At 36.3% G+C, this 24,236-nt stretch overlaps 1 protein-coding gene across 2 annotated transcripts in view; it reads right to left on the bottom strand.

The window, feature by feature from the left end:
* Positions 1-17,224, bottom strand: part of RTTN (rotatin) — an 80,596-nt gene extending 63,372 nt beyond the window's left edge. The window contains exons 1-11 of one of the 2 annotated variants that reach the window (XM_074576545.1): positions 17,133-17,224; positions 16,172-16,359; positions 15,371-15,569; positions 13,494-13,583; positions 12,254-12,332; positions 10,802-10,916; positions 10,126-10,276; positions 9,107-9,272; positions 6,404-6,585; positions 3,410-3,525; positions 107-277 (exon numbers count right to left, since the gene is read on the bottom strand). In XM_074576545.1, the coding sequence (XP_074432646.1) occupies positions 107-277; positions 3,410-3,525; positions 6,404-6,585; positions 9,107-9,272; positions 10,126-10,276; positions 10,802-10,916; positions 12,254-12,332; positions 13,494-13,583; positions 15,371-15,569; positions 16,172-16,359; positions 17,133-17,163 (1,488 nt within the window). In that variant the 5' untranslated portion in view covers positions 17,164-17,224. The remainder of the gene's footprint in view (positions 1-106; positions 278-3,409; positions 3,526-6,403; positions 6,586-9,106; positions 9,273-10,125; positions 10,277-10,801; positions 10,917-12,253; positions 12,333-13,493; positions 13,584-15,370; positions 15,570-16,171; positions 16,360-17,132) is intronic. The other variant, XM_074576546.1, reaches the window with a different exon arrangement.
* Between the last annotated feature and the right edge of the window lie 7,012 nt (positions 17,225-24,236).

Raw genomic sequence — 24,236 nt, 5'->3', positions numbered from 1 at the left:
GTCCAGTGGCTATTCTCCCAGTATTAAATCACTGAGGAAATACCACTTTTTGCCCTCTTAAAATGCAAACTCAAAAGACAATCACTTTAAATTAGTGATGGCATACCTTTTCTACAGGGAGAAGTATTTGTAGCAATCTAACAGTGAAGAGTGAAACGCTAATAAATGCCATTCTGTGATGCACCAACATGATCTCAGGCTGCTCTGTACTTGTATTGGTTTGGTGATATAAAATAGTTTCTCCAAGCAAACCCAAGACCAGAAGCAATTTGTCTTTCTGAAAACAAAATCAGAAACACAAGCATTAGAAATAATTGAAACATTACTGTGTCTTTACAGTGTTTATACAGCACCCATAGCATCATTAATTATGCCAATTATACAAAATCATTTTAAAATGCAGAAATGGTACAAAATACACAGCATTTTGTTTGTCATCTGAAAAGAAATGTGCATTAGTTCTAGATCTCACACTACTTTCATTTGCAGTTCTGAATACTTTAGTCAGTAATTACCCATTACTGTTTACTCTCCTCCCTCCCCCCCTTTTGTTCCCTCCCTTAATTCCTTTTGAACTTTTGGAATTTTAACTATTTTGAAGTTCACTTTTAATATGGAAATATTAAGAGCTGGTTTGAACCTGCTAATAAAGCTTTACCTTAAAACTAAACACAAAAAAAAAACCCTAAACAAACAAAAAAACCCACAATCCAAACTTTGAGAACATCAAATGTTTTTTATGCCTATTCATTCTCAAAGGAAACAGCAGCACATTTCTCAGATTACGTAAAATCCTGCTTAAGAATCACTTTGTTTGAATAAAGCCAGCTCACTGGCACTGGAGAAAACAAAATTAGTTTCTAGAATTTTGGTCACCTGAAAGAGACAGGTTTGTACTTAATGACACTAGAACAATGGTAGAATTAATTTCAGTTGTCAGTTTTGTAATGCCAAATAATGATTAAGGCAGCAATAGCACATGTGAGATTTAGCTTATTAATTCCAGAAATTGATAATGACTGTTAAGCAATTAAGCACTCTTCATCTGACTCAATAGAGTTGAAGAAAACTACAAGAAGCAATTGACTAAATCAAATCAGTCTTTTAAATTATAGACTCATAGAACAGAATCATAGAATGGTTTGGGTTGGAAGGGACCTTAAAGATCAGCTTGTTCCAACCCCTCTGCCATGGGCAGGGATCAACACACGTGTATTATTACACAGTGAGATGAAAAGGATTCATTTTTCTCTTCAGGAGTTCAAAACAGTAAGTTTCTCTCTGCCCTACTGCAGTTTGCAGAGGCAGAAAGCCTCTGCTTCAAGACCATGGAGTCTCAAATCAAAAGTAGATTCAAAAAGTTCATTCCTCCCTCAGACAGGGATGACTGTCTCAAAGTCATCTGATGCAAAAAAAGCTGAGGTGTTAACATCAATCTGCAGTATCTAATTTTTTGGCATGGCAGAATCAAACTGCGTTGAAGTACACATGACAAAACTGGAAAACAGTAAAAACTTTACTTGGGAGGAAGGGAGCATAAACACGCCAGCAAAATACCTAACAGTTACAAACTTAAGTATTTTTGAACGGGATTTCCAAAATACTTCTTTTTCACAAAGATATTCCAGCGGAGAGTTTTAAAATTGGATAAACAAAGAAATGTAAAGCTATAAAGTTATGCAAGAAATGCTTTCAAGTTTCCTAAAAAGGAGACACATGACCTCCTTCCCTTCGAGCTAATACAAAACACAAAGAGGAGGCATGTTTTCTAAGCACTGAAGCCTAACAACTCTAAAAACAGTCTACTTTCTATAAAAGAAATTTTATTTGATGCAATGCTAAATAATATAAAGGTAAGTTTAATGATTATTTCCTAAAATTGTCCATTCAGTTACTTTTATTTACTCAAACACTAAGAAAGATGAAAAGTTATTTTTTATCTCCTGCCTTGCAACTGCTTTATCAAAATTGCTTTAGTGAATTGCACTGCACAGTCCAGCTCTGCATCACAAATTGATGCAGACTGATAACTTTCAAAGGGAGATGAATTTTATATCTGAAAAATATTTTACTAATAAATCTCAAAGTTCTAACAATGGAATGAAATTTTATCAACAAAGCTTTTTTTCCCTTTTTAAAAAAAAAAAATCAATATAATTGCATACAATTACCCAGCTTATTTGCAGTTTTCCTTGTTAGTAGCCTAGAAGCAAACACTATCCTACTAAAAACAATCAGTATGATGTATGTGTGATGATGCTAAGCTTCTACTGTAATTTGACAGATTTATATGCAATGGAATATACTGATTCAGGTCATACAATAACTGGACAAAAGATTATATCACTCTTCTTAGATTAAATGTTCTGCAAAGAATCTTCAGTACTGACTTGATGTTGATTAATTATTTTGATAATTAATATCAATATGATTTTGACAGATCGGTACAGTAAATTCAAATAAAAAAGTTCTCATTCACTGCTAGGGCCTATAAATAATCTAAATATTATCATTTGTAACATAGAGAATAGGGAAGCCTACAGTAATATTTTAATTAATAATTATTGCAATACCATTGTTTCATATTCAGTATTTTCAAGAATTCTAGCCTAAGAGTTAATGTGCATTTAAGACTACATTTAACTCAAGTTTTTAGGCAAGTTTCAGTCTGCAACTTTGGTATATTTGTTACCTGCATAAGCCATGCTGGCTTATGTTTCAGCTTTCACTTGTCTTCAAAAAAGCAAGTCATCCACTGTTATTTCATTTGTAATTCACTAATTTGAAGTTTCATGTATATAACAACTCTCAACCATGCTCAGTTACATATTTCAGCAATTTAAGTTGTTTGGTCAACAGCACCCTACTGCTTTGAATCCCTCCTGGGCCCAAAAGCCTTTTCCTTTCTTTCCCAGCCAAGCAGCAGAGTTAAGGAGAGCTGAAATCTGTGCAGGGATCAATAGGTTCTGTGTAGGAAAAGGATACCACATATCTTACAATTCTAGTCTTGTATCTAAACAATTATCTCCCTAATTTTAAACAGTTTATAAGGAGTAAAGAAAGTGAAAGTTGTCATTTACATCAAATTGGCTCCCAACATTTGTAGTCAGTATTTTTCCCTCAGATCCCCTTCCCTACACACATTTCTCTGAACGGCTGCTTAATGGCCTTTCACTACAAGACAAAATTCATGACTTATTTTCTTGAGGTGAAACTTCAAGTATCAGCTAGTAAAAGAACTTACATTTAAAATAAAAAGAATGTGCCAGTGATAGAACTAGTAATAAACTATTTTACATTTTCAAAAGGGTAGCTCAGCAGAAGATTAGATATGTATATGAATCACTGCAGAAAGTGATTATAAAAGCAGACTCTTAAATATGGCTGATCAAAGCCTGAAGAGTCTTACCAATTCCAATGCAAAAAGACTATCATCTTCCCAAACATTTTCAGAAATAGCATCACCAATAAGGAACATGTCTTCAACAAGCAATTCAAGAACTTCCATCGTCACTCTCCTACTGCCTAGGAATACAAATGAGAGGATAAATTAAGTACAGACAAAAATATTATATTATGATATTTAGAACACATTATTTTGAACAAGGCATTATTCCAAATCTGAAATTGTGGTATTTTTATTTGCCTGTGCACTTCTACTAAACTAATGCTGCCCCATGTACACATTTCACACAACACCACTGAATTCTGAATTTATTTTTTAAGTCCCTTTTTCATCCTTCAAAATCTGTTCAGTTTTTTAAAAGCAAAAAAGCAAGCTCTACCGCTTGTTATGATTGAACATTATTTTCTTTGTCACTTTTTCTATTTTTGTCACTTTTGTAGATTTTCATAGAATCATAGAATGTGTTGGGTTGGAAGGGACCTTTAAAGGTCACGTAGTCCAACCCCCCTGCAGTAAGCAGTACATTGCTATACACTGTAGAAGCCCTGTTGATATACTTGAGGAAAAAAAAAATATATATATATATGAGTGTGTGTGTGACTATATATGTAGTGACAATGACCACAGCTCATGCAATTTGCAGACCAAGTGATCTGCTCTGAGTGAGCATATGGCAGAGAATGGTACAGGGCCTTGTGAAATCTTGCTTTTTCCGGTCTCACAGAGGTGCTGTTTTCCATTTATGTTAGGCAAAATGTTGCCCATTTGAAGAGTACGTGCCTGAAACTCCAAAAAGCACTTTTTCTTCACAATTATTTTGCAAATTCTTAATCATATTTCTGTGTTCAAAACATTTGAAAGGTGACTTAACAAATTTCTCCACAATAATGCAAGTATCAAAAAATGGTGGTTTTAATTTGAATTATAATTTCAGAAACATTTTTAAGTTAATAACTAAGCACAACACCTACAACAATGCTTTGATGTAGCTGTCATGATCTACAGACATGCAAGTTCATTCCACCATATTCTTACAGGAATGCATCAGGAAAATACTCATTTCCCAACACCTGTGGCAATTGGTATTTGCTAAGAGTTCATTATTACTAAATGCACAGTAAGACAGACATAATCAATGACTGTAAACCGAATCTTTTGCTGTTTGGATTTAAATAATTGTCTTTAAGACGTGCAGTATTAACACTGAACTTCAGACTATTATGGTAGCTTAAAACTGATCACAAAAAAAAAAAAAAAGAAGAAACCAAAAAAAAACCAAAATCAAAGAACCTGCAACCCACACCATTATTGATTTCTGAAATGACTTCACTCACAAGACAGGCCAGCACAAAGGAAGAAAAATTCCAATTAACATCTCCACAAAGAACAGAATTTAAGCTTAACTGAAATATATGTTACATTGTAAAATACAAGTAAGCAAATTATACAGTAAGCTGTTTTGTTGGTGTGTTTTTTTTTTCTTTACCCAGTAATTTAAACAGTAAGCAGAAAATCTACACTATACCCTGTAAGGTGATAATAATGTCAGTAAAAATGCCTGTTGATTTTACTGAAGCAGTATTTCAGAAAACATAACCACACAAGACACATTGTGTTACTGTGTGTCACTGTCTCACACCATCACAATGTGCCTTCAGATGGCACGATTTCAGATCAACGGGAACAGGATAAAAATATTTGTTTGTTTACAATCTATGTCTCATTACAGCAGAGTGGAAGAAAGAAGAAATATTATCTAGTACAGTATAAAAAGTGTAAAAATACTGAGGGCAAGAGAAACAAACACAGATCAACTTCATCTGAAAATGAAACTGTTTTAATTCTATGATAAGATGCAAAAAAAGAATCGTGAAAGATGGAAAAATTCACTATATTTTAATTCTGCAGATTTGAAGTGACATGTGCCAGAAATGGAAAAGATAGAAAATACATTTTCTGCAGTTTTACTTTATAAATGAAAGAGAAGATGTCAGAATGTGCTTGTGAAGAATTAATATTTAAATATCACTATTCTGAAAGGAGAAAACAAAACTTTTATTCATTTTAGTTTGGTTTATTACCAATAAATGAGGATTGAATACTCTTCTTGTGGACACAGATTAATGCTGATGTTACTATGAAATACACAAGTAAATTAGTAATTTGTGACAGAACAGAAAGTCATAAAAAGTTATAAACAACCATGAAAACAACAGTAAGTGGAAGTTTCATACATATTTCATACAATTTTTATAAGCTAAAGCCTCTACCCAGCTCAGGAAATGTTGATAGGTTTATTAAAAAAACAACTTTTAGTATTCTAGTATAGAAAGTACACATTTCCAGCTCCTACATTTGAAAACCTTACCACGTTTACCAATACCTGTTTTGAATGACATTGTTTTACAACTAAAAGCTATTTTAGACAACCTACAAGCAAAGAGACTGTCCTTCAAAAAGGCTTTGTAATTTAGAACTTTTGCAAGTTAAAATAAAAATTATTAGTTGCAATGAGAATATGATTACTTATATTTCTTAAAACATAATTATAATTTGTTACTGGATGCATAAGAATAAAACCAAACCTCTTCCCACAGAGTTTTTCTTTATTATTTCTTGAACAGTAGGAAAACCCTATGCTCAAAGAGATCAGAACACGTTTTAAGTGTGGTTATTTTTTCATCTTCTTGAATAACATTTTATTCGGCTACACCATTTTTCCACCACACACCCACTTCTTCCTACCACTCCTTCCCACCATCAGTAAAAAGCACTTGAAACCTCTGCAGCAATTCCAGAAGTCAATCAGAAGATTTGAACTTCATGACCTGAAAAAAGTCCCTAGAAAAGAACTGTTATAACTAGTTACAGTATATCAGTTATCACCTATACCTTATTTATTGGAGGTACTCACCTCATAACACCAACTTTTTAAAAAGTTTGTACTAAAGATGGGAAGGATACATAAGTTAAGTACTTAATTCAAAACTGTCTCACCTGTTCTTAGAAGAGGCACTGCATTTTCCAAGATGGAAACACAAAACTGAGGAAGGCTAAGCTGCTTCATCTGTAATTCCAAAGTGTCCTCATTTTCAACATCTGGTAGGTCAATATGTCCTACCTCAAGTGGGGAATGCAGAGGGATTCTGGAGCTTATATTTGCCTGAGTACTGTTTCCACTTAAAACAACAAACAAACAAAACAAAATAAATAAAAACGGGGACATACTTAACTCTTGCAAAGAGAAAACCCATATATGTATGGACGTTAAAAATAGCATCAAGTATTTTGACGTCCTCCTTCCTTGATGCGTATCCTTCCTTCTATCCCAGTCTTTCTCTGCTATCCACCAGTGTTGCAGGAAGAGGGGGATTTTGTTTGGTCATTTTTTTAAATGTCAGAACCGATAGCATCACGAGTGAATGCCTACTGTTTTGGCAGTCATCTTCAAATGCACTTAGAAATGTGCACTGCAAGAAATACACATGCAATGAATACGATATTACAAGAGAAAAATCAGTTGATTTGAAATGTTATTTTTGATGAACAAAGTCTATCAGTTGCTTGAAGCAAGGCCACTTAATAAATCAAATTTCAGCCTGACCTATACCTACTACATTAAAACCATTCTATGTGTCTAGCCACAAGAATACTTAGAAGGAAAACTAAATAAGTGTGCCCTACGTTTAAGCCTGTAAGACTTCTTTGTCCACCGTAAAATGGAAAATATCACCTGCCCAAGAAAGCCTTAAGTGCAGCCAAATATATATTACAAAATATACATATAGTTATTATATTTATGTTTTAAAATTATAAGCTCTAGATATAGTTCATAATTTTATTATTTTCCAACTGCTTTTAAAGAGACTAATTCTATTGGCAGCATTATAATTAATACAACTCAGAATGAATGTTTTTTTAACATTTTCTCTTACCCTAAGTAACATTTAGTAATCTTGAATTGCTTTAAAAACCTGTATGACTTTTATAGTTGTTTTTTTTTTGTTTGGTTGCTTTTTTTCATTACTAAACAAGCTGAAGAAACTAAATCATGACATGACTGTGCTACGTTATATTGTTTAACTAAATGTAAAAGATGTCTAAAGAACAGCAATTAAGAATTTAAAAGCAAACTGACTTTGAGAGGTCAACAGAAGACTATAAGCAAAATAGAACAGTCCACCACTATGTAGTGGTTGACTGCACTTACCAGAGCGTAAGGAAGGAGAAGTATCAATCATAAAAACAATTCAGAGGAGGAAAAGTTAAGTTTCCAGGCAGAATTTGAAACAGACAAACAGACAGATTGAAGAGTCTCAAGATTTAAGAACAAGGAAAAAGAAGAGTTACATATAAAATGGCAATAAACAAATAATTTATATTACAATTATGTTGAAAATTACAAGATTCACTAAAAGGAGCTCTTCCATATCAAAACCAGAAATGTTAGAGCAAGGCTATCGTCATTTCCCTCTATCATATTTCCTATTCAACATCATGTTTTTCTTTATGCTGTCTCTGGGCTAAATTAATCTTTGTAAGAAATGGGATTCACAGGCAGTGAGCCGCTCTACAGCAGTACACAGGATGCAAGAAGATAAAAGTCACCACTCCCTGGTTTGTAGATGTCTCATCATGGCCTTAATTGGTGCTTATTCTTATGCAGATTTTCTTACTACACAGATAGCTGGGTCATTCCTATCTCTTACACAGTATACACCAGCTACTATTAAACTGTGAACTGTTCAGGTGGGGAAAATGGTCAGGTCCCAGAACACGTAAAGCTTTGAGTTCATTTACATTGCCAATTAGTTGCAAAATAAAAAACCGAATATATTAGACTTAAGATGAATAAAAAGAACCTCTTAATGTAATGACTCTCAAGATGCATTTACAATTTAATACGTGAGCTATTCTCACCTGTAATATCACAGTCTATTTGAATACCTAGGAGTTAGTCAATCACTAAGCCAATATACCATACAGATGCAGAAGAACTACCAACAAGGACACAGTAAGGATTCACAAGAACTCTTAAATTGCTACATGCTACGTGGTTCTTGAACAATAGCTTTAAGTCTGGTCTGTCAAGATGAGTAACAAAAACACACACAAACTCAAAATTTTGAGGGTATATATAGACAATTAATAATTTCATATTGGAGTTCAATTTTTGGGTGATATACAACTGAAATTTGTTGTCAGATTTAAGAACAAAGTTTAAAGACTTTAAAAGAAATCTTCATACAGCATTGCATTTTTGACAATACCGTATACTGTTACCTATGGGGTAACCGTTGAACTTATAAGAACATACGGTCATCTGCTGAAGAAAAAGAAAAATCTCTCATTTTACAGCAACAGTCTGAATAAATGCTTTTCTGCATCTTACAAATATATACACGAGCAATAACAATTGGTACTAAGAGATTTCATTAAAAATATTGTTTGGGTACAAAATGTGGCAGGTAAAACTGATCTTATGTATTCTGAACACCATTTAAAGACTTAAACTTCAATTCTTCAACATCTTTGTGAATTTTCACAGGTTAACAAAACTCTCGCATCATCCTACACACTGATAGGGAGCTGATGATATTTTTTTTTTATTATTTTTAATTTTATTAATTTATTTAATTATTTAATTTTTAAAATTAATTTTTAATTGAAGGGTAAGTTATTTCTTAATAACTTGTTCACCTGGAAGATGCTGCATCCCAATCTTGACCATCTCCTCTGGGACGCTGAACTGTCCGTCCAATCACAGATGGACGAGGGCTACTACTTCCAGGTGATGCATTTTGAGAACGAGGAGGACCTCTTGCTTCTTGACAGTAAGACATAGATGAATTCTGGGAAGCTGTGCCTTTATGGAACACAAACCGTATATTTCCCACTAGTGAAATCAATTATTCTGAAATATACTACATAGTGAAGTAAAAGTAACTGAGGTAGGATATGGAAAACACCAAGTAAATATTGGACAACTAGGACAACCTATCACTGGCAAGTGGCAGAGTTTGGAAACTCAATTCCAAGCCAAAACCACTGAAAATTACAGTTGAATCATAAATATTAAGTTTTAAAATTCAAACATTGTGTTTGACTAAGGCTATTGGATTTGTTGATGTTATAACTGAATTAGGAAAGAAGCAGACAATAGACTTTATTAAGACACCAAATACAGTGGCCATCTTATGAAGAGAGCCAGACTACCAATTTACAGAAACAAAATTGATTAAATTCAGCCGACAAAATGGAAACAGGAAGATCATTATAACTAATCTACAAAATGTAAACGTTGTGAAATAGCCCTAGTGACTGTAAAATCCAAAAAAATTATTAAACTATTTTCAGACAGCAGAATAAAAAAAGAAAATTAACATAGCTCATGAAATTAATAACTAAGTTGTTAGGCGCTAATAGCTTGAAAACTTTTCTGAAACTTTGCCCACTTTTATTTTACAGTTTTCATTTAATTTTAGTTAAAAATCCCTCTTCTGCTGACACACAAACGGTTGGATACTAGGAAAAGTTGATGAATGGAGAGCCACAGGAAACTGTAAAAATTAATAAATATTTTAAAATAATGCAAATACTCAAAAAATATTTACTAACATGAATAGTACTGAACACCACAATTTAGCAAAACAGTTTCAGAAGGTTACATTTGCTATAAAGCAAACACAAGAGCATTTCAAATATTTAAAAATACCTACCTTGCTCTGTGGAAGAAAAACTTGGATCTCTGTGAAAGTTAAGTCTGATTCTCAAGGAGATGCACAACTGTTGCAGGCACGACACAGCCTGCAATGCCAACCGATGTCTTCCATCTCCTCCAAAAGCCAGGTTTAGCATAGACAAAAGGCTCTGCAAATATAAAACCATCAACACTGGTAGCTGAACATTAATGCACCTTCATGAACAACGATGCCTGCAAGAGTCTTTCACTAAATATAGTTCAGAAATGTTTCTAAGTGTTTGGAAATCACAGGAAAGAATAAATAGGTTTAACTACTGTTTTCTTACTGAATGCAAGATTATCAGTCCTAAAGAAAAAGCTGAGTTCCACATTATATTTCCACTAAAGTCACTACTTTCATTACTGGAGCCCATCAGAGGGTGTGACACAATTTTATCTTATCCAGAAGAAACAAAGTATTACTTCACAACACACTTCATTACTGATCAGCAATGTACCTTATTACAACTAAATAACTTTCTAAATACAATATATAGCTAACGTCCCCTTCTCTATGCACCTAGAGTTTACATAGAGGAACTTCCGTTTAGCTATTTCATTTAGAAACAAATTGTTTCATTTACATCAGTTCTTACTTGGCACAACTTATACTATAACACAATAAAACCCTTAAACTTTATGTGAATTCTTGCCTGTACAATCTTTGGCCTTTGAAGGAAGATCTCAGCAGGAAAATCTTGCATAATCACATCCTGTAGAAGCTCACACGTACTCCAAATTAAACTTTGGTTGTTACTTCTCAAAGAGCTAAAAATGCAGTTCATATTTAAATATGTATTACAACAACAAAAAAACCAAAACAACCCAACTAGTAATCATTAGCTTTAACAAGTCTTTATAAGAAAGTTATAATCACAACACTGAAGAATCTAAAGAAAAGAAATGCTGCAATTCTATTGCCGTACTGTTTTTAAGTTTGAATTATTCTTTAGCTATGCTAATTCTGTACACAATAAAGCACAAACTCAATTCCAGCTGTTATCAAACCCCATGTAAAATTAAGTTCCCGGAAGAGAAATAACTTTATTGATTCTGAATTTGAAATTAACATAAGAAAGACTGGAAATTCCCTGTGAAGCTAGTGATTATCTCAGTGGTATACAGCAAATAATCTCTTATCAGCAAGAAAGTTTTTTCATTACCAAGGCTCATGTATAACTTAAAAGCACTTGAATTACATATGTGGGGAGTTACATAAAGGAAGAAATTTATTAGCTATCCTCTAACATGTATATTAGTAAATAATAAGAACCTTTTGGGTATTTTACTTAATTTTTTTCTATTTTTATTTGTTTCAGAAACCACCGTAAAAAAATCAAACTTGTCCAGTTTTAAGGATCTGTGTTCTTTTTCTAGACTCAGGCATAAAGGAAATTAAATATTAAAGATGTTTTCCAGCTGCAGACACCTTTCAAAAGGGGAAAAAAAAAATTACAAAAAAGCTTACAGCTAGAGTAGAATTGTTAAATAGTCCAGTCCACGATAACTGCACTGCTGGCTGTGCTAGAAATCTATCACAGCTCTGTGTCAACTCATAAGGAATACCAACTACAGAACTTTTCCTTGGGCCACTTCAAACACTGTTTTGTTTTTAACTCTCATTTAGAAAAACAAATCACTGCAGAAAGATGATCTGAATGACTCAATGCCTGGATAAGGCATTGTACCTAAACTTATTAGCTTAAAGCTAGTTAAGCTGCTACTGAAAGTATGGATTTCTCTGCCAAGTGGCTGTGAAGGTAAAATAAATAATGATTTTATTTCAGCTTGTTCTAAAATTAACTGAATAGAATCTTTGATCCACTTGAGAAATTTAGAAAACTGAAGTGTCATGAACAAAACAAAGAAAAATATGTTCTCTGAATTAAAGAATGGAGAGCAATATTAACAGAAAACCTGTTACATTACAACTCATGATTTATCTGCTTTGCCCAACTTCAGTGCAGCTTTTACGATCATTTATCAAAAGTTAACTCATTACGTTATTTACAGAAACAGTCTAATGATGCAGGGGGACAGAAACTCAGAACCACTCTTACCCAAGAAAAATAAAAACTACAAGCAAACGGTTTCTATTACTATACCTTTCATTTGATGAAAGAACATGTCTATCTGTTGAAGTCAGAGTTAGCCAAGGAAACGTGGAAAATTTCAAACACTTCACTGCAAAAAAGAGAGAGGATATTTTATAGAAGTATTTCACTGTACATTTCCAAGGCAAAAGTCAAAAACTTATGAACTATATACTATCTGAAATAGAAATACCTTTTAAAAAAGGTATTGTACAAACTCGCACAAACTCAAGTGCTTCTAATGAGAGTTTTCAGCAATACAAAAAAAAAAAAAAAGGCCACCTCAAATCAGAATGAAACACGTTTAATGAAGGAAGTGTTAACAAATAGAAAACACAGCATTAGTGGATGAGTACTCAATCCCTCACATCATGCTTTATATCAAATTCGAATTTTGTTTTGCTACTAAAGAATATTTATTTGCACAATCTCTAAAAATGGAAAATTGACCTCATGCTTTTACTCTTAGAGCAGTAGAAATTATAGTTGTTAAGAGATTATGACACACAATAGCTTTTTAACTAACATAACTTTAAAGCTATTTTTAACTTAAAGTTTGTAATAATTATTGTGCAATTCTAAAGATAGATGATACACTGCTAAAAAAAGTAATCAGGTAATTTACATACAGTAACCCCAAAGTCATATTTTAAAATCTAGTTCTCAGCACTGTAGTGTATGTTAAATATGACACCCTCCTGTGAACTGTTACTAGGACATAGGTACAGGCAAAAACTTGCCAAAATAACATTGGTCTGTATTTGTCAGTTAAATATTTCATATTATCTTACTGACAAAAAAAATAAAAGCTTAACACTGGTTTTCATTTAGATACAAGGTAAAGATTTCTAAAGCACTTAATCTAGATTTCTGAAAAGTAGAAAGGTACTTAAGACTTTTTTTTTGTTGACATAAAAAGGTACTTAAACAGCCACTTACGACTACAGAACACAGTTCTTCTGCAAAGTATTAGAAATTTAAATATTTTTTACAATCACAGCATATTTTAACATACTTTACATATTCAAATGAGTCACACTACTTATTTACTAGAAAAGGGAAAGATCTATTAAGACAAATGTCATTTTTATAAACATTATAATTGTAGTTTCTGTGAGATGATACTAGATTTCACAGAATAACAACAGGAAAAAAAGTAGCCAATAAAAAAATTTTTAATGGAATTCAATCTAAACTACAACTCTAAGCATTTTCTGTACTTAACATATTCTTATTTTATAACTACACATACCAACTGTTCTTTTGGGAGGCATTTCTAACTGTGGAAGATCACTTCTACCTTGACAAAAATATCCAGTGAATATTTCCTCTTGAGGTGGAACTAAAACAAATAAACTTAAGTTAAAAAAATGTACACTAAAAAAAAACAAAACCAAAACCAAACAAAACTATATTCCATTTATCTTCATGCTTTTCCTGAACTGCTTCCCTTTTGCCCTTGAGTTTTAACCTATTAAGGAATCAAGAAAGTGGAGTAAAAGGAGTGTCAATGTTTATTTTCACAATCATATTCTGCAATGGTAAAGTTTTTTTTCCGTTTTCTTATATTACCCTATATACCATACAAGCAACAGCAAAAACAATTACACAAAATGTATTGCCTGATGGAGAACTGGCAGCCAAAAAAATGTTTTCCTCTAATCTACCTATGCAGTAATAAAATTAACTTTTTAAATTAACTATTTAAAACCTTTTTCTACCAAAACTGCTGTCTTTCCAGGTCAGCAGGTCAACTGAAAAGTTGTCCCCCCCATATATAATATGTATATTATTAAATACATGTAATTAATACACAAACTGTATAACAAAATATACACAAGGTATGTAATATTAAAAGCAATCTCTTCAGAACATAATAATTGGTTCAAAGGATCGATTAGATAATGCCCAGATTATTAGTTTACATTTTTTCCCAGTAACTGATGTTGAAATAGAAATAAAAATATAACAATCCTGTTACTACGCATTATTTAATCCACATGTGTATACAATTTGCAGCATAAATAGAAATTACATACAACACTTCAATTGGGTACTTTCAAAAAGATGTAAAATATTGTATTATTCCCCATACAGTGGCAATCTTAGGTAAAAATCTAGCTAACCCCTTATGTGGGCACAGGGAGGAAAAAATAAATAAAAAATAAAAATAAATCAACAGCCACCACATAATTCTAGCAAACTAAAACTCCAAGCATTAGACAGGGTGCAGAAACCACAGGAAAATTACTTTTATCTCTGAGATTGCACGGTATGAGTGACAGTGGTGTGACCGTTACTACACCAGCAGTGTCTTTCTCACAAGAACCAGGAGGATGAAGTAAGGACCTCCATGGTATGTAATTTTCTCCTCTATACTTTGTACTAAAATTTTTAAGGCACAGTACAAGAACCACATGGGTTTACTTTTTGACTACATCTAAGAGTCACTGCACTGTAAATCAGCGTAACAGATAGATAATAAGGTGGATAGCAGAACCAAGTAACAGCACTTCACATGTGTGAAACACTTCATGAATAATATGACATTTCAAACAAAGTTTACATATTTTTCTATGACAAATACTTATCCAAAAGTAAGCAGACAGTGCATAGAACACTAATGTAGTTTTAAAAATCATTCCACTAGATTTACTTACTGCCCTTTTTTTTTTTTTTTTAAGATTTTAATAGGTCTCAAAGTTAAAGTCTACTACGCAAAGAATAGCAGCAAAGCGTCCTGGCTTAACTACAGATTTGCTCAAAGTTGCTACACTTGCTGCCATTAAGGCAGGCAGACTTTGGAAATTCACGTTCTATGTTATGCCCTCATGCCCTTTTTACATTATAGCAAACAGGTGTTACATACTGAAGAAATGGACAGAGAAGGTCTGATTACAAACAACAGGACTGTTCTTGTGCAGAGAATTACATTACAGGGATGGCACTATCTGATTCAGCTAAAATCATACTTTCTCTGGCAAAATCTGCTTAGCATACACTTCACTGATCTCTCAGGAATAATTCGCCTACTGTGCCTAAAAACCTCAACGCTTATAGTCTAGAAGTTTTTCATTTACTTTATTTTCATTTTAAATAAATCACACTTCAAAATATGTTGTACTTTACCTGTCTGATCTACTGAAGGCTGAGACTGAGTCTGATAATGTACTGGTAAAGAACTAGAAGGAAGTCCAGAAGGAAGGAAGAACAGCCCATCCACAATCCCATCAATTATAGCCTGCAAGTTTGGATTCACATTGGGACGAAGCTGAGAGAAGAATTCCACTGCGCCAATTCCAATCAGCTTCTGGGCAGCAGGTGGATGCTACATTAAGACAAATAACTGACAAAGTTAGTCTGAGGAGTCTCCAGGTCTCTTGACCTTGAAGGATGGGGAGGAAAGGAAAGAAACATAATCAGAATTTTAGTTAGATTTCACCTTTTTATAGACCATCCGTCAGTTTCAAGGATGGGATTTTTTTTTTCCTTTGCATACCTGCTGTTTAATTGTTAAAACATAAGAATGTATTACAAGATCTCTGAAATTTCTGCAATGTTTTCTCAACTTTTTTAAAATAAGTTCCACCAATGTTCAAATCTTCACTTTTCAGGAACAGTGCAAGCGCTTAGCTGCAAATCATGTCCCAAAGAAGAAATTAAACACTAATTGATAAACTGAAAAAGCAGTGAAACTAAAGTAGACACCCAGAAAACAATTTTTTTTTCTGCTATCCCTATGACCAATTGCAAGCCACTCAAATTTTTTCATTTCTGTCTGCACACAGTGGTTTTATTATTCACATCTTTGTAAAACACTCTAAAATCTCATTACATGGAGCTACAAAACCAAATAATATCCAATTTTATTTAGCTTTAGCATTCTAAAGACACATAGTTTATATATAAATAAATGTTAGTATGTCATACCTTTATCAAATTGTTCACAAAATTTAGTACTTCCTCTTTCATTGGTACAACTGGAAAATTGAACCACTCCAAAAGATTACGGAAAAGCGCTTTTTCATGGACCAGATCAGCATACGAAATCAAGTTATGATCTAATTTAAACAGAATAGTCTTCAGAGATCTTTCTCTTATCTCTGTCAGTTCATGACCTGTCCCAAAAAAAAAAAAAAAAAAAAAAAAAGGGAATTAAAAGACCCATAAAGTCACCTGACATCAAAATTCTTATTTGGACAACCTGAATGCTGCCAAAGACCTGTGAAAAAAGCTAGCTTTTATGCTGTCAGTATTATGCTTACCAGTATGACAAATTGGACTGCACTGACCAGCAGCAAGCTAATCAAGTATGTATGCATGGTGTAAAAGTGTGAAATATTAAAAAATACACTGATATAATCTGCCGCCAAGTGTAAAACAAGAACATGGCCTTTTTTTTGAAGCATACAACCAAACTCAGAAAACACTGCCGGATTCCGAAAGCTGCCTCGGACTCACGAACTGGCCAAAAAAAACTACTTGAGCCCACTGACTCGAAAGGCACCGCTCCTGAAGGGGAAAGCCTCCGGTATTCGCGAAGCATCTCCGTGTGCCACCGTCCCCTTCACGCTTGCAGCGGTGGGGGCAGAAGGGTCGAAAAGCAGAAGGCAGAAACCTGCCGGGGGGTGTGGGCTAGGGGCGCGGGGGGTAAGTGTGCAAGCGGAGGCCGGGCAGGGGCAGCCCCGCTCCGCCCCCCTCTCCCCCGGACAGCAGCTGGGCCCCCACACGCAACCGACGGGCCGAACCCCCCCACAGCGCTGTGCCGGCCGGGGGGGGGTGGGGGTGGGGCGCAGGCCCCTCGCCGCACCCCCGCCGAGGGGTCGGAACAGCCGCGGCACCCCTGTGCAGCCGCGCCCGGTACCACGGGGAGGGAGGAGGCAGCCGTTACCCAGCTTCCTGACGAGGGATGACAACTCCATCGCGCCCCTCGCCCCGCCGGCATTCAACCGCCCCGCCGGTTCCGCCGCCAGCCCGCCCCGCCTGGCCAACGGCAGGCGCGGTGCACCTCGGGAAACGTAGTCCGCCGCCGCTTCCTCCGTCGGGCCGCCGCTCCCCTCCGCCGCGCGGGGCAGGCTGGGAGCCGCCGCGCGCCCCGCCGATCGCCGGCGGGAGCAGAAGCAACTACAACTCCCGTGCAGCCGCGCGCCGAGCCCCGCTACGGCAGCCGGCGGGGCGGCTTCGCGGTTGCGCGGGGCTGGACGCGTGCGGAGGGTCCGACCCCGCCTGGGTGCGACCCCCGGCGGGAGGGTGACCGCGATAAGGCAGCCGGTGGTCGCGTTTTGGGCTGTTGCCCTCCTGTTCCCGGGGAGTTGTGGCCCGAAGCGGTGTCCCCGACCGCCGGCAGCGGGGCAGGCCCAAGGCCTGGCGCCGGCGCGGGGCGTCCTCTCAGCGGTGCGAGGGACGGAGGGAGAGCGCAGCGGCTGGGAAAGGGGTGCTGCCGGGAAGGATCCTGTGGGATCCTGATGTGAAGGAGCGCGGTCGGCTTTAGTCGGGTTTTGCTGGCAGAAATAGATATCCGCGGTAGGGTTTTTTTTCCTCAGGCTACTCCGAACGATTCCACGGCAGGGGAGTGTGGGGTGTGTGTGCTCTGTGAACCGAATAAGTAACTGAGAAGTTGTTGTAAAATTTCAAAAACATTTGAGTTTTTGAGGTAGAAAAGGAGCAGTTATGCATGGGTTTGTATTTCAATAACGGCACCTAAGAGAATTAAAAAAAAAAAAAAATCAGTGGAAACAGACACGTGGTTTCATCCTTCAAAATAATCCGAGACGTTTCAGGTGGATACATGCAATTACTGGCGTGCTTCTACCAGCTTGATGTGAATTACCCATGCCCTAGAAGCGCAAGCCGTCTCCATTGGTATTCCGTGCGATGCAGAAACCCAACCGTGCAATATAAAAACCTGTGTATTACCAGCCTTATGGCTCAGGATGCCGTCCCTGGTAATGCAGTGGTGGCCCTGAGGGCTAGTCTACTGAAACCAAAGGGGTTGCCCGTCTAGCAGCATCCGGAATGGTAAGCATTTCAATAGCAACTGCTGCTCTCTGCCCAGACAGGAGCCGTCACCTCGGTGTTCTCCTTGCAGCTTGAATATGAGCTCTGCGCGTACCTGTAGGACGATGGCTTTTCATCTCTTCAAGTTCTGCCATCATTCTTCAATGCGTATTTGCAACATCAGGTTCTGCAAAGATCATAATTTTCTCATTGTCTGAGTCCGGACATGATATTAAAAAGGAAAGGGTGTGTTTCTTCATCCTTTGGTACCCACATAGTCCTGATTTGGAAGCCACAGAATTACTTATGTTTATAGTAATAACAGTATTTGCTAATGTTTCTTTGATGTGTCCAACAGCACTCTGGAAATAGCTCTTACTGACTCCTGTCGAGCAAATGGATGAGGGGATAAAGTAGGAGGTGAATCATGAGGGGTTTGGGCTTTTCTTTTTTGTGTAACCTGGACCCCAGAATTACATTGCTTTGTTTATAATGCAAGGCAGTTTCAGAAAGCAGAGTTTCTTAAAAGTGTAGTTAAGACACATAGTACATCATAGGTTGCCTGACCAGAGGACTGACCGTAATTTTGAAAGGTTGTGATTACCATCATAATTGGAAATAATAAATTGATGTTAGGTTGACAAGTGGTGGATATTGTTGTATGTATGTTCATGAAGTGTTTGGTGTAACTGCAGGTGCACAAAGGAAGATGGCCTTGTAATATTCATGGTTTCTTTTTTATGTCATGTATTACGTAAGAGAGTACCTTTTATCAGCACCAACAAAAATGTGAAAAGTGCAGTACAGTGTATGCAAATAATCTCCAAAGGGATGCATGTCACTGTCTCTCAGTTTATATAGAATTGTTTTTCCACCCTGGTCTCCATCACTGTGCTTTTCTTTCACAGTAAATTCACATTAATGTCCTCCATCTGCTGTATCAAGGCTGTACTAAATTCTTAATCACAACTCAGAACTGTCTGTCATTTTGCAAGACAATATTTCTGTCTGTGGAGCAATAAAACAAAGAGGCTTTATTAAACTAATTATAAATGTACTATGATTGCTGCAATGAGTTGTTTTTTTCCACAGGAGACTGAACTCACCTGGATCAGTGCTTTTCAAGAGCAATTACAAAAGAAGCATCACTGACTGAGTAAAAATTCCTTTTGGCTGTGCACAGTATGCTCATGTAATAAAATATGAAGAGCTCTAGTCAGATGCGCGCATTTCCCCCAAATAGGATTGGTGGGAACATACTGGAGACCCAGTATGAGACTCACAATAATAATGGAATGGATTTGTATCTCGTTTGTCCAGCAAGGGGAAGGAATTGCTGAAGCAGTCATTTCCCAAAATAGACTAAACAAAAACATTTCTTCAGGAGGAAGAGATGCATCATTCTTATCTATAGGAGTGTTCGATCCAGGTCCTTCTCACCTCTTTAAATACAGTCAATCTATGTTGCATCAGGAAAACAAATGTTTTCTTACATTGTCTTCAGTGTCTGAATTAGTAGCTACACAAACAGTTCATAGAGTTGTTGCTAACACAGAGGTGACATGCACTCTCCATTGCTAATATACTCGTCTGCACTGTAAGCGTGGGCATTTTGTTCAGATTTTCTTAAACAAAAACCTAATTAACTTCAACTTCAAAAAATATTTCTAACCTTGAAGAGCAACTTCAATTTTGCTGCTCGTTTTAGATCAGAAAAGGGGTTGTGTGTACCCAAAACAGTGATCCGTGAATACACTGTATCAGCTGGTGCAATATATTTTATACTATTGTGTCTCAAGACTGGTATTCAAGATGATCACCAGTAATCAAATTTTCATATAGAGGAGTGATATGTTTTTGGGCAAAGTGTGTATCTCAAGAAAAAAATAAAAAAAAATAAAAAAAAACACGCCAAAACCCAAACCCTTTTACTGGATATTAAAAATGAAAAAAAATGGTGGATGGGCTCAATAATTATTGTTGGCATTGTGAAGGAGAAGACTAGTCTCTCATTACTGGGAGTGCTGATTCCCTCTGCGTCTCCTGTTTTGGACTCCCACTAGTGCCTCCTCTTTCCCTCCCGCCTGCTTGTTGCCAGTAGCTTGCAGGTTCCCGTACCTGCTTCTGAAACCAGTTTGACTTTTTCCCTCTCCGTTGGCCACATTTAACATGGATATCTCTTCTACCATGTATATTCTTACTGATCTGCAGTCGAAGTGTGTAGGAGTTCCACCGCTGGGGAAATTAGTCACTGAATCTCATTTACATTGTCCCTTGTTGCTTCCTTACTGCACTCTACGGAAGATGAACTTTAAAGAGCTGCCTACTCCTGTCTCCTCACAAGCGTGGTTTCTATAATTTCAATAACTTTTTAATCTCTTCTTTATCATTTGGATACTATCCCAATAAATTGATGATAGGTGGATGAGTAGTGGACATCGTTGTGTGTCTATGCTCATGAAGTTTTTGCATGTAACTGCAGGTGCACAAGTGAACATGCCCTTGTGGTCTTCATGGTTGTATGGAGATTTTTTTACCAAAGCCATCTTTTGGCACTTTTAATATGGGATGCTTTGTAACTTTGAAAATTCCATTCAGTTAAACGTCGTAGAGAGAGATGACCTTGAAAAGACTTTTTCTATGTCTTTTTTAAAATTTTCAGTCGCCTTTTATTTTTATTTATCACTTCTGTGATTCATTCATTGCAAGATGAAGTCTTATTATCTCTGCATTCTTTTTTCAAAGCTGTCTATTCACAACTTTTTTTTTGCCTTTCCTTACTGTTTTTGAGTTCTATCCTTTTATGTTCCTAAGGTTCTCTGAAGTTCACCATATCAAAGACTCTATCTGACAGAGTCTTGATTCCATTTTTTATAATATCCTTACTGTAATTCTGAGCTTCACTGTTGCAACTTCTGATTCTCCGTGAATTTCCTGCTGTATGGCTCTTCACATATGTCAAAAAGCAGCAACCTTAAGGAGAAACATCAGGGAATGTCAGATGCAAAAAAACCATGAACTCCAGGTGCCTCTCTGAAGGGAACACCAAACAGGGCCTGCGATGCCCAGACCTCGCTGACTGGTATAGTTAAAATGAACCTTACGACTTGCCAGCTGAAAGAAGATCGCAAAAAGGAAGGAGAGAAAGCAAAGAGTATGAGAACATTGGGAATGGAAGGAGGCAGAAACGGACAAGAGAGTTTAGATGAGGAATTCCCCAGCTGAGAAAATTATCTCTGTATATTAACCACCTTCTCAATCTGCCTCTCGCTTCATTTCAGAGTCCACTTAAAAGTATCCTTTCTTGCCCTCAAGGTCTTCCTTGCCTGCTGTCACCCCCAGCTTTCTCACCCTTCTCTGTTCACTGGCTGCTATTGGTAAAAAAGTACACTGGTAACTAAAATTTAAAAAAAACAACTGTTGGTTACCTATATATACAGTCCATACTGGACCTACTGCACATGCACGATAAAGACAACCTGGGTATATGTAGTAGTTGTGTGTTTGTTGCTTTAACTGACTACCAGATTCCTGAAATCGGTATTCAAAATCAGTAGGATGATAGCAGGCTCATAAAGGTCTTCTGTAAACATCAGTGGAGCTGCATGTACAAAAACCCTTTCCTTTGTGCTTTCTGCAGCCAGGAACAGCATTTTATTTTTTGCATTATCTTAAAGCTCGTGACAAGATCTCAACAGGTGCTTTAATGTAAATTCTTGAATTTTACTGCTTCCAAATCAGGTACGTAATACCCAGCTTAAGTGCACATTACAAATATTTGTGTCTGCAGCACTGCAGATGCAAATTTGGAAGATCATTTCTGATATTATTAATTTATTGTTTATATTTTCTTCCCTAGTGAGACTTTTTAATATCTGTTTGCCTTTTTTATTTTCCATTTAACTGTATCTATCTTCTATGCTAAATTGCATATGCAGATATGCAATTGACTTATAGAGTGGTGCAGAAAAAAACACTTGCATCTAAATAATTGCTAGACAATTTAATTTCGTACACATTATTGTATTTGGTGAGTCAGTCAATATCAATATAAATGCCTACCATGAAACTGCAAAGCAAAGGGACTTTAAAAAACCTAAATGAGAAAATCTTTCTTCTGTGATGTTTTCTTAAAACATATAAAAGCACATTTTTACACACGGGTAATGAATTTATAGAATTTGTTGGCACAGGAGGTTGCCAATGCAGGTAGTACCAGTAAGCCCAACAAAAGATGAGGCAAATTAAGGGAGAACAGGCCCGTAGGGAGGCACTAGAGGCAGAGGCAGGGAGGGAAGTGCCCACTGACCTTCCAAGGCAGCGGTCAGGGTCTCTGGGCAGGACGGGGCAGACAGAAGGGGAATGCAGCTCCCCCCGGCACTGCCTCGGGTCGTCGCTTGGGGACAGCTCGATTGATCTCCCCCGGTAAGACATTTCTTACTCTCATGTGATGTATGAATTTAGATCCCATCAAAGGAAACATACCAGGAACAGAAAGGGAATACAACTTTGGGAATGCAGATAAATAAGATTATTAGCCTTTACAGCTCTGAAAAGGGCCTCCTGCTTTTAGCATTTGTCACATTCCAAACCCTTCAAAAGAGAGAGATAGCCCACAGATTTTTATCGACCTTTTCACAGGTAGTAGGCATCTTCTTCTCTCAGAAATATAAATCCAAATTAAACTGAATGTTGGCATGGGTTGGATTTGTGGGTTTTTTTGTTGTTGTTTTGTTTTTTCCCCAAAATGAAAAGGCTGGACTAAACTGCGATGAATTGTATCTGCATCCACTTCACAGAAAGAACTGGCAAGGCAATGCCTAGTGTACGTACCTAGTTTGCTTTATTTGAGGGCACACAGCATTACACATGATTTCTGGCTCGGGACGCATAATTACCACATATATTTTCTGCTTTATAAAAAAATTCTAGTTATATCATTTAAAATTAGTAAACCACTCTGATCAAACCCTTGACGTTATTAAAACATCTAGTGTTTTCGCTTGTATCAAGGCACTTCGTTACTGCTTTTAGATAATTCAGCACATTGTTTAGTGCACTTACTTCATAAAGACAGTTTCTTCTAAAGTGAGCTTCTGTAGTTTATTGCTTGGGTAATATTAAACATGTCACTATGGTCTACAATTCTAGAAAACAGTATATTCTTGAGAACTGTTAAATTGTCGTGGGGGTTACTCTTTTCTGCTAATACTAATGCTGTACATCATTGCAAAGGATAAAAGCATTTAAGTAATCAGTTCTCGGATTTGGAAGATATTCCCATTTTAGCCAACATTATGATGTAACTGTAATTTTGTTTTTCTTCTGATGTAACTGTAATTAAATTACCAAGTCTCGGTCAAAACAGGAAATAATTCTTCTTAAAATACTGACAGAGTCATCATTTTGTATCATATTAATTTATGGACTTGTAAAAACTTCATGTGGCATGAACAGAGCTCAATATAACTTTGAATATTATTACTGTTAATTAATAATAATAGTATCTGAAATGTATGTAATACTCTTTATTTGCCTCAGAAAGTGAGTTTTCCAAACTCATGTCATTACCCCTATGCATCTCAGTCATGTAGTCACGTTCACAAGTCTGGCCATTAATTAACCATTTCAGTTACTTCAGAGTCTCTGAGTTACAGAAGAAGAGAAGCCAGTATTGAGTGTCTCCCATTTAATACTTTTCTCCAGTGTTGCTCTTCCCTTAGAATCAATAAATAACCAAAAACGGTGCCAAAGAAAGAGGAAATGAGATTCTGTTTCCATTCTGTCTTTTCAAGAATCTACCAAGTTCCTCAAAATTATGGTTCTCATCACACAAATAAGAGGTTGCCTGCTGTTCACACGCAGGGTTTGCATCCTCCAAACACTGTAGATTCACATCGGGCAGAAAGAACAAGAGGGAGAAAATTACTGAGGCAATATCGGACTGTAAATTACATCCTGACTTGAGTAGGCAACAATTTCTGAAAAGAAAGATAAG

Source organism: Larus michahellis, chromosome 2, assembly GCF_964199755.1.
Source record: "Larus michahellis chromosome 2, bLarMic1.1, whole genome shotgun sequence".
NCBI classification, from domain to species: Eukaryota; Metazoa; Chordata; class Aves; order Charadriiformes; family Laridae; genus Larus; species Larus michahellis.
Note: the sequence above shows the minus strand (reverse complement) of the source record. Positions and strands in the feature narration are given on the sequence as shown.